Source organism: Hemitrygon akajei, chromosome 7, assembly GCF_048418815.1.
Source record: "Hemitrygon akajei chromosome 7, sHemAka1.3, whole genome shotgun sequence".
NCBI classification, from domain to species: Eukaryota; Metazoa; Chordata; class Chondrichthyes; order Myliobatiformes; family Dasyatidae; genus Hemitrygon; species Hemitrygon akajei.
In genome coordinates this window covers 55938214-55950333 of record NC_133130.1, presented here as the reverse complement: position 1 = coordinate 55950333, position 12120 = coordinate 55938214, and the positions used below count along the sequence as shown (strand labels likewise).

Here is a 12120-nt window from a genome sequence, read left to right as displayed (position 1 = left end):
AGATCTATTTTTTTTTCTTTGCTCTTTCCCCTTGTCAAACACAGAAAGCTGATTAACAATGACCTCACAGAAGTACAGAGTCATGCATTCAATGGAACAGATTTAGATCACCTGTAAGTTGAAAATTTGGTATTCTCTACTTGCCATGTTGTTAACTGTAGACTTTGTGTTACTGTGTAAGCATACAACACTTGTGCATCCTATTGATGATGGCTTTAATGATTTCTGCTTTCTCTTGCAGCAGTCTGGCAGGTAATCAAAATCTACAGAAATTACACGATGATGTTTTCATGGGGGCAACAGGTCCAACTGTTCTGTAAGTGAACTGCCACTGTAACCATTTCAATATACTATGCAACAATAACATTAAGCATTGTCAAGGATCGGTCCAGCAATCTCTTTGACTGCTAAACATCAGGCAGGAGGTACCATAGCATTAGGACAAAGACTGCTAGGATGAGAAACAGCTTCTTCACCCTGTCTGTGAGACTACTGAACTCCCAACCACCACCCAGATCTCACCACATAGAAAGCATCAGATGCATTATACTGTTAATTTTTTAATTTGTGTTATAAATGCACTCTCTGCTAAATGTTAGTCTTATGGGATATATTTTATTATTTATTAATTTATTTGTGGTACTATTACTTTATGTGTTAAATGTGAGTTATATGTGCTGTGTTATGCACCACAAAACATTGTTTAGTTTGGCGGTATACATCTATACAGTTGAATAACAATAAACTTGAACTTGCATTTGAAACATTGAAGTTGGACATGGTTAGAAAACTTACTTCACTCAACAATAATTTCAAGTATCAAAAGAGAGATTAATTTATAGAAAATTAGTTTTGATAGCATTTTAAGTTAATATGAATGATATGAATGAAACTGAACAATATTTTAATGATATTTTACAATAATCTTTGAATATTCCTCAAAAAAGTTACATTTCTTCCATAACTTTCCATTCTAGTCTTAAGACCATTCAGTTTGAATGAATCCATTCCTGTCAATGTTCTCCTAATAAGTGTTTGAGGCAACCTTTTGATCCTGAGCGTAAAGACATTAAGTTTTGCCAAGTTCTGTTTTTTTTTAATTGGCATGATGGTTGAGCTATCAAAAAGTACCTGGCTGACATTTAGTGAGGGTGTTTGGTGCCAGAAGTGTGCAGACATGATGTCAACCAGTACGCAATGCCAGTGTGGTGCTAGCTAGTGCAATGGAAAAGCAACACCTCCAACTTGCAAATCTCTCTTGATTTTTTTCTCACTGTTGAGACCATTCCACAAGTAATTAATATGTCCTATATTTTGTCATTTTGCCAGAACCTACAAGACATAGTAAATGTTTTCAGATTTTGGCCCAACTAGAGGTTTCTCCTCACACCAATGGAGTCAGAAATATAGTTCATTTGGAGATCTATCCCTTTAGAATGGGAGAAAAAGTAGAGTGTATATGATAAGAGACAAACTGCTGAACAAGAGAAGAGAACTGAAAAAAGTAATGCATTTCGATGACAGTGATGCTCCAACCTGAAATGCATTGAGAGACAGATACTTCATGAGTATCGTGGGTTTCTGTCTGATTAAGGTGCACAGTTGTCTCTCTGCTTCTTGCAGCTGGTGCAAACAACTTTGAGATGTATTATAAATTGCAGGGGGCTCTAACTCATCAGGATCATGAGCAACAGGGGGAAGAGGAGAAGAAAGGGAAAGCAATTAAGTAGCTGAGGCAGTCCTTTTAGGTCAGGTTGTCTGTAAGCAGTATTAGTTAGTGCAGCCATGATTTTCCATTTTACCCCTTCTCCGTAGCTGACCATCAAAGCTTGCACTTGGCCACAATGTAAATATAAAGCAGCACAAAATAAATATACCAAATCAAAATTTATATATAAATATTGCATAATGCTTATAACCATCAAATCATTCCCAATTTTGTTCTTCAAGTGCTAATGCCTTAGAAGTTGCAGTACAGTCGATGGAAGTCACTGCTGAATTTCACTGGGAAAGACCTCAAAGTTCAAAGTATGTATACTATATACAACCTTGAGATTCGTCTTTTTGCAGGCAGCCACAAAACAAAGAAACCCAACAAAACCCATTAAAAAAGAGCATGAAACACCCAATGTATGAAACTAGAACATATCATGCAGACAAAATGTAAACAAATTTCTCTTAGAACTAAAGTTCACAGCCACAAAGCCAGTTTATTGCTGCAGCCTGTCCAGGAGCCAATTATTTGCAGACCACAGCCTCAGCTCACTATTGAAAGGAGTAAACCTCATTGAGCAGCAAACTGAACACCGGCCTGTCCCGTGCCTCCAGCCCCGCCACCACGGCCTTTTTAATCTGGCTTGGCGCTGATATTGGCCAAACATAGGCTTGTTCCTCATTTGGACCTGGACCCTGTCCCTTTGACTTGGCCACGCCAGCAATGACCAAACATCAGCTCATTCTTCATACTTGTGCCCAGGTCCTGACACTTTGATATGGCTCCATTCCGCTCAGGTAGAATAGCAACTTAACCTTGAGCAGTTGCGAATCGAGCTTTAGACTGCACCATGATGCAATGAGTAGCAGCAAAATGGACTAGCTGACTGACAGATGACAACAAGAGTCCAATGAAGTGGCATTTGAGGGTACATCAATCCTGTCATCCTGACAGGGTATGGCATATTTATGCCCAAAAGGCCAACTGCCATTTCTTACATTGATGTCTAAATGGCCAAAATAATCTCTCTAAGGCCAGAATCCTATATGCAGTATTGTTTGAACATCCTCACATCCAAAGCATGAAGGCAGCAATTGCTTTACAGTGGCATTCTGGGCATTTTCTGCATGTTGCTACTATAGTAACTGAGACTTCTGCATTGAATACTCAATTATGGCAGGTCCATAAGCATGTTCTTGAAATAGTCCACTATTTCATTACTGGAGAGGACAACAGGCTCTCCAGAAATCTCTTTTCAAGGTTAGTCTAACTCACTCTTCCCTGTTTTAAATTGCATACAAGCTTTTAGCAGGGCTAACAAGACACCAAGCGTTTCATTTCATGTAGCTTTCTTGTATAGAATGCCCTTGTGTGACACCTGCAGCAAAACTCATGTGCAGTCTCACACTCCGAGAAATCACCAAATGAGCTTCATTTTCGCCAAGTGAGACACAGCTGGTGTCTCAGGGCCTATGATTCCACTCCTAAATTAATCTGCAGAATTTGAAATATTGGTGTCTCAGTTGATCACTCTGTGTCTCAAATTAAATTTCTTAGTTATATTTCCTGTTTGATCCTTATTCTTCAGACTATGTGTTAAAAATGATTGCCATTAAAATTGAACAAGAATTATAAAATATTAGTTAATTATTTGACAATTACAACCATTAGACTCATTTCAGCTAAAATGTTAAAAGAAATTTTAACACACGGGAAACTAATGATAAATAAGAAGCATGAAGTGAAAGGATTTGGATTACTATTTACAGCTTTCCATATTAATATAAGCAGAGGTTCAGTAGAAGTTATAGAAATTTTATAAGGAGAGAGAACTTTTCAAGCCATCTTGCAGTTTGGGGCTGTAGTTTTCAATCAATTGAATGTCTGAATGGCAAAACATAAAAGCTGAAGAAGAAGCCTACATTTTTCTTCTGGTCATATCCCATTATTATTCAGTGGCAAGCTACCAGCAATCAAGGTGTTGGAGGTGGAGAGTGCAAGTTTTGGATATCCAATGCGTTCTTTTTTGAAACCATACAAAGAAATTCAACAAGGCACCAATTAAAGGGGATGTGGTATTAACCAAATCTGTTTTTAATAAACTTATATAAATAATACACCTGGTTCCTTCTTTGTAGGATCTTTTGAAGTATCTTTAAGAGGTTTCTTTACTTCCCTGCAGATAAATTTTTGGATTGCTATGCAAATTAACCACATAATTTGTATCTCTGAAATCTGGGATGGTATCCATTTGGAGATGGATTGAAGATTTGTGAGGGCTTATAAACTCCTGGCCGAACTAATACTTACAGGATCTAAATAATGGCTATAATAGCCAGGTTCACAATGGCAATATTTTATGTCATCAGCAACATGATATACATCATGGTTTAATAGAAATAAGGATGATGCACAAATCAGTATCATTCTTGTTTTAACAGGGATATTTCAAGAACGAGCATTAGTATGCTTCCAGTTCATGGCTTGAAGTCTGTTAAGAAGCTCATAGCTCAGGCAACTTCCAACTTAAAAAAGTTGCCACCTCTGGATAACTTTGTGAAACTAAGAGAGGCGAGCATGACGTACCCAAGCCACTGCTGTGCTTTTGAAAATGAAAATGCTAAGAAACAAAAAGAGTGAGTATTGCTTATTCTCTTGCACATGTAGAGTTAATGTTAATGAAAGAGTGAGCAGGCTATTGAGAAACTGTAAATTTATACAGAAGCTGTTGGAACACACTGTATATTAGTCAGCGGCAGTTGGAGGATAATATTCCAAAAATATTGCCTTAATTTCTGAACGCTCTTTTTATTACCTTGAATGACTAAATGCTTAACTTTAATTTGGTATTTAATTATTTGGGAACTCTTTGCATACATGCGGTTAAATATATAACATAAATATGGAAACAGTAAGGAAACTGAATGCACTTAAATCTTTAAATAAACAGAATAATCAATGATGATGGATTATTTCTCAGTTAGTAAAGAGTAATTGTTTTGCACCTTTTTTTTAATTGTTACCTTCTCTCTCGCCCCATTTATTCAGCTCAATTATCGGACAACAGGGCAACATGTGAAATCTGATTTATTTGGGCTTTATAAAAGGAATTCAATGTGCTGTTATACGGCACGCAACTTAAGGTCACAATGTAAACAGCAGATCTGTGGAGAATTAGACAATGGACCAGCAAACTGGTCACAAAATTGGCAATAGCGTAGAAGTTAAAGTTTATGATTCTGGTAAAGGCATCAGTGTGCAGCTTATCCTTTTCATTATTGATTTAGACAATAGACAATAGGTGTAGGAGTAGGCCATTCAGCCATTCGAGCCCGCACCGCCATTCAACGTGATCATGGCTGATCATCCACAGTCAGTACCCCGTTCCTGCCTTCTCCCCGTATCCCTTGGCTCCGCTATCTTTAAGAGCTCTATCTAACTCTTTCTTGAAAGCATCCAGAGAATTGGCCTCCACTGCCTTCTGAGGCAGAGCATTCCATAGATCCACAACTCTCTGGGTGAAAAAGTTTTTCCTCAACTCTGTTCTAAATGGCCTACCCCTTATTCTTAAACTGTGACCTCTGGTTCTGGACTCCCCCAACATCGGGAACATGTTTCCTGCCTCTAGCATGTCCAATCCCTTGATTTGAACTTCTGGGGGTAATAGAAGAAAATACTGAGGAAAAGTGCAATAAATTACAAGAAGGCTTAAACTTGCTGAACAATGTATAATTGTGAAAGGGATTTCATTGTGTGCCAGTGAGAAGTGGATCAAAGTGGCCACATACTCTGAAATTTGGAATGTGATTGAGAAAGAGCTAAAGGAGGATCTGGGCATATCAGCATTTCAACCTATTAAAATGGTGATAGAGGTTAATAATACCATAAACATGGCATATACAGCAACATGTTTCATTTCTAGGAGATGGAATTGAAGAGCAACTGTCATTTTGAACCTGTACAGAATCTTGTTTAGACCCCACCTACAAGAAGCTGTGTTTACTCTGGTCCCCATGTCATATAAAGGATGCTGAAGCATATGAGAAGTTGAAAATAAGATTTACAAATATAACAGACTTTAACATCTTAGCTTTTCCTGTCAAAAGTATTGAATATTTTCTCTGGAAAGGAGTGTGGAAGTGACTTGTTCAAAGAATTGAAAAATAATGTAAGAGTTGATAGAGTTGATGCAAAGAAAATCATTTCAACAGTGTAGGAGATTGAAAGAAGACCCTGAAATAGATGCCAACAGAAATTTCAGAAGAAACTTTTATCACTGATGGTGGTTAAAATATAGAACGCAGCAGGAACCCTGACTAAAATAATCCTTCTTATTTATGTCTATTAAATGTCACTGATTCAAGATTACTCATTGCTTACTGGAATTGTAGTAAAAATGTTAACTTTTCTTTTTTCCAGAATACAGTCGTCTGCAGTTTGTAACAAGCTCTATAGCAACATCAGCTCCCCAAGGGAATTGGAGATTAGCTCCTTGCATTCAAAGAAATCTTTGCAGATTAATTCATCATTACCTCAACAATATGCCTTTCTTGAAAATGAGGCATGGTTTGACCTAAATGAAGATGAACCCTTTTTTGACTATGGTTTCTGCACAAATGTGGTAGATGTGATCTGTTATCCCAAGGCGGATGAATTCAATCCATGTGAAGACATTGTGGGGAAAGACATTCTAAGGGTCATGATATGGCTAATTAATATTCTTGCTATTGTAGGGAATGTTGTTGTTCTTATAGTATTATTAACCAGTCGATATAAACTTACTGTCCCACGATTTCTTATGTGTAATCTGGCCTTTGCAGACTTTTGCATGGGTCTCTATTTGTTGCTTATTGCTTCTGTAGATATCAAAACAAAAGGTCAGTACTATAACTATGCTATAGACTGGCAGACTGGTGCTGGATGTGCATCTGCAGGGTTCTTCACTATCTTTGCCAGTGAACTCTCAGTGTACACACTGACTGCAATCACCCTGGAAAGATGGCACACAATAACTTATGCCATGCGGTTGGACAGGAAGCTCCGCTTGAGGCATGCTATTGTGATTATGATTGGCGGTTGGATGTTTTCATTTACCGTTGCAGTGTTACCTCTTATTGGAATCAGTAATTATAGGAAGGTTAGCATTTGCCTCCCTATGGACATCAATTCACAAGTCTCTCAAGCTTATATTATTTTCATTCTGATTTTAAATGTTACTGCATTTTTAGTTATTTGTTTTTGCTACATTAGAATATACTTAACCGTTCGAAACCCCAACTTTGTTTCTACAAATAGTGACACAAAAATTGCCAAGCGCATGGCTGTATTAATCTTTACAGATTTCATTTGCATGTCGCCAATATCTTTCTTTGCTATTTCAGCAGCTCTGAAAGTTCCTTTTATCACAGTGTCTAATTCCAAGATTCTCCTGGTTCTGTTCTACCCAATCAACTCTTGCGCCAATCCCTTCCTGTATGCAATTTTCACAAAAACATTTCGTCGAGATTTCTATATTCTTTTAAGTAGGTTTGGCTGCTGTGAAATGAAAGCACAGCTCTACAAAACAGAAACAACATCATCAATTCACAATTCCAATGTGAGAAATGGTGCATTGGCCGCTGCATCACAGTTTGGTCAAGGAATGGCTTACGCAGAGCTTCTGGTAGCCAATAATCGAAGGCAGCATGAAGCTCAATCTCAGTTCTCAAGAACTTAGGGAGAACTCATAATTATTTAATGGAAAATGTGCCTCCCTGATATGAATGCATTTTGTTAGCCTATAAGTTTCTGAAGCATTATCTTCAGGATAAAATATCATTTTTAAAATTTATCATATGTACCAAGAAAAAAAAATTTGCTTAATACATCCTTGCAAATGAATATTCACCACTATTTGTGGCTATATTTACAGGGATGAACTGTGGTTGTACAATATGGAATTAGCATTAGCTAATTGATGTCTCCCAATCGTCTTGAGATTTCTAATTGATTCAAGTAATCTACAAATTCCCTTTTGTGCAAAAGGGTCATAAATACACTTGTGTTACTTGCTCAATTTGAAATCTGCTGGAGTTTCCAGATTTCATTTTTATTTATGCTGTGTTAATGTAAGATTGTGATGTTATTGTACTCTGAATACATTGAAAAATGCTCCTTAATATTAACTGGCTTATCAGTTCCAGAGTTTGAATGTTTAAAACTCTTGCTTCAGAAATCTCTTCTACAATGGAATCAATAAAGCAATGCAGTATATTCTCATGACTGATGACATAATAATCAATCAATACTGAATATAGGATCCTTGTTTTAAAATGAAGTTTGTAATCATCTAGTCAACTTTGAGTTCTGTTGTATAAATCTCAGTGAAAATTTCTATTATTAGTGAATGTGGGTGTTACCTTTTGCTTTAGTTACCTTCCTGGTGAGGAAGAAAAAATATCAGAAAGGTGCTTGCTTTTGATTCTAATCTTATAAATTTAGATAACAAGATTGTGATCAAGAGTAACTTGAAAGAATGTAGTTAGACTCCAGTGATCTGGTTTATATTCAGAAGTAGAAAGAAATAAGATAGAAGAAAAATGCAAATTTCATCAGCAGGTTTTTTATTTAAATTATAGAGTAAGGTTTGCTTTATATATTGTTGCAAAAGCACATGACTTAATAGTTGAAAAGATTGAGATTTTTTTTATGGATTGCCCACAAATTGACTTTATTTCTGTTGATTGAGATACTTCATTAACACCATGGATATCTGTGCTGATTATAAATAACAACATTGTCTTTGAGAACGTCAGTGTAAATATTATACTTGGGAGTTTATAAAGCAGTGCAGCAGATGGGAGAAGTTGTGCAAAATCACAGATCTGAGTCATGCACCCATTCCTTTTTACAGAGGCTCAGTGTGAAGCAGTTAAATACTTGAGTATTCCAACACTATATTACACTTCTATTACTTTTTAATATTTATTACTTATTGTAAAGGACCACTAAAGAGCATTAGATATTATATTGCACACTGTGGGCCATTTAATCCTGTTACCATTACTCAACCTCATGTTTTCCTTGAATTTCAAATTTCTTTACCTCCTTAAGCTTTCTCTTTCTCTAACTGTCTTAAAGTTTCAAATCCCATTCACATCAACTGATTATTTCTGCATCTTAATCTATTTATTGGAAATAACCTTTATTTTGAGTTCCACTTTTTGAAGTGTTAATAATTCTGCATTGAAAAGTGAATTATCCAGGAAAACAAGAAAGAAATTATCCAGAAAATAAATAATCAAAACAGATTTCATCTTCATTGCTGATAGCAAATGGGAAGCAAGTCATCATAGCTACTTTCTTTACCCGAAGAATCAAGTTAAGTCCTCAGCAAGCTTAGTTGCTAAGGAGACAATCCACAGATGTCCTGATCTACTTGAACTAAGATTTAGATCTGATAACCTGTCTGTACTGGACTGGATGATGCCAGCCATAAAGAGAGAAAAGTAGCTAACCCCTATTTTGCTAATCTTGCTGACTATCTAGCTTCCCTGTCATGATTATGATTCAGGGCTGGTTATGCTCATGGATAATTATCTCTGAGAAGCGGATTGCCCATGGTGCTCTTTCCATTTTGTTGAATCTGTCTAAGGAAAGCTCACTGTTATGTTTTTATTTCCCTAGTTTCATTTAGTTGTGTGTCACCAGGGCAGTTATCCAAAAATAATTTGCAGTACGGTCTGAAGCAATGGATCTCAAGGTGAATAAGAGGCAGTTAGATTTCTAGCAGCTGGTCTGATGTTGTCATGCTTACTGTCCACCAGCTTTCCTACTGCTCTTGAAGGTATTCTGCGGTTAAAAATAAATGGCTTTCCTCAGCAGGTTACAAAAGAATGGCTATGCTTTCAAAAACAATTGTATACTGTGAGGTGTACTCACTTGAGATTTCTTTCTGACATTTAATACTGAATAACTCAAAGCATAAAGATAAAACTGTTTAAACCCAACAATGAGAAAGATCAATATTATTTTTAAAAGCCGTACTTTGTGTAAGAATAAAGTGCATAAGCAGGAATATCATTTATCCTCTTCTATTAAGTGCTCCAGCAATAACATGGAGCTGCCTCAGAGATGAAAATATATCTGCTTGTTATATCTTTTTTAACAGGATACGGATTAATCTGTATAATTCCCTTTCAACAAGTACCTCACAGAACTTGCTTACCCTGATAAAAATACTAATGTTAGTGACTTGGACTGGTGAGCTTGCAGGAATTTGACCACTGACATTTTATCAAGAATACTTTTTATGTTAGGAGAACAAATGCACACTTGAAAATACTAAGAACATGATCAGGTAACTTAAATAGATCTAAAGTTAAACTTTGCTGTGTTACACTCAACTATGGTAAAATCAAGATCGTTCACAAATATCCATTGTTATTTGATCACGTACTTTACAATAGCTTAGCATGTCCTACTTGGACAAATTTATCCCAAAAATTGTCTTTATCATTTCCAAATCTACTTTCATGATACTGAATAAATGATGGTGACCAAAAAGGGGCTGTATTAGTTAAGTTAATCAATGTCAAAACTGAAATAGATCTAAATCATTAGATTCCTGAGTAGTGATAATTAGCAAACATTTTATACAACTTCTCTTGAACAGAATTTCCAGTCCCATAGTAGCATTCACTTTGACACCTGATGTTTTTCATTACATTACCCTGATAAGTACAAAGGTTTGATAAGCAATATATAAAAAAGCAACTTGATGAATTGCCCAGAAACCTCGAAACATCCTCTTACAAAGACTAACAGATCAGAACACCATAAATGAGTTGATAACAATTTTGTTGTGTTACAGGTGCCCAAAGGAGTTTTCTTTTCCACAGAATGGACAATGTATTCAAAGCTATAGTTTAACTTTGCTTAAACACATACAAGGTCAAGGAATTTATTGAAAGTGAGTGCTGACTTGATCAGCTTCATGGCATCAACAGAACAAGTTATAGTTAATGATTTGGTTGTGTTAATGATTATGATGGCAGTGACAAAGTCCTTGTGACACTTTTGTTTAGAGGACCGTGAATTTGCTGGACTACTTATTACCCATCTATCACATTTGTAATCATGCAACTGCATCATTACTTTCAACTTACCGTTGAACTATCTTTCAGTAAATGAAAGCATTTTGAAAGCAATTAAACTGGAAACCAACATGAGAAATTGTGCAAGAGTTAAAAAGAAAGATAATGAACATCTGTGTAAATATTCTGAATGCCTTGTAATGTCAGTGTTATATTGAATGCCTTTCTCTGTGTTTGAATATAAACTGCATTTTATAATCAGTTATGTGTGAGTCGTGTTTTTCAATCCCAATGTTAGATGCTTTGAATTTGAAATAGCACAATCTTTCGCCAATCAGCATCTACTAAAGCAATTTCCATTGTTGAAATTTTACTTTTTTTTTAATGTCTGCCTCCAGCAAATCCTTCAAAGTTCATTGTGTGGATGAAGGCACTCACATCAGCATTCATTCCTATTCATCAGAGCTTTAGAAATTTCCTCAAATGAACATGATCTGTTCTTATTATTTTGATCGAACAACTTCCACTCCAAATTGTATGCATACTTGAATCTTTTAGTTCCTCATCTTCCACTCCAACAGCTCCCAAATGTATCATTTGCAGTTTCTGCTATCCAGCAGTTATATCCTACTGCAAAATGCATCCCACCCTGTGTTGTCCAACTCTAATAGCCTGCTTCACTCTACCACAACCTCAAAAGCCTGCAGCCTTTCCTCTACCTTTCTATATAAACCCTGGGATGTATCTGCTCAAGTACAAGCAATTGCACAGAAGTTTTACAACATCTACATTTTGTATAATGTAATTTCTAATACATATGTGCAAATAATTCTAGGCTGAAGTAAAATGTTTGTAATCTGAAAGTTGTATTCAACTCTGAACTGAACATCTGAGCCTTCTATCATCTCTGTCATAGGGGTTGTATATTTTCACCTTTTTTTCCTGCTCAATTCACCTTTTATTGAAAAGTTGTTCCTAAGTCTTTCTCATATCACATTTGCTTATTCCAATTCTCTCCCCACTGATGTACCATCTTCAAAATTCTAAACATCCAGTCATCTAAGATTTTGTTGGATGTCTGTCAATTGTTCAAATTCTAATATCAGTATAACTCTTACTGAACTATATTGGATCCTGGTCCCACAAAACCTTAAACTTAAGCGTTTTCATTTTCATCTGTCTGTCCAGCTTCATTCTTAGACACTGAATCCTTTCATTTCTTCAACATCTTGCCCAGTCGTTGGGAACCACTTTGTGCTTCATGCACTGATATTTAGTTTGGTCCCTAAACTTCCTCATCTCCCTTTCCTTTATTTAAACCTCTTCAATGTC

General features: G+C 36.1%; 1 protein-coding gene across 1 annotated transcript in view; it reads left to right on the top strand.

The window, feature by feature from the left end:
* LOC140730473 (follicle-stimulating hormone receptor-like) overlaps positions 1-11011 on the top strand; it is a 172665-nt gene extending 161654 nt beyond the window's left edge. Inside the window, exons 7-10 of the mRNA XM_073050921.1 lie at positions 45-113; positions 242-316; positions 4156-4350; positions 6134-11011. Of these exons, the coding sequence (XP_072907022.1) occupies positions 45-113; positions 242-316; positions 4156-4350; positions 6134-7430 (1636 nt within the window). The 3' untranslated portion in view covers positions 7431-11011. The remainder of the gene's footprint in view (positions 1-44; positions 114-241; positions 317-4155; positions 4351-6133) is intronic.
* Positions 11012-12120: the final 1109 nt, after the last annotated feature.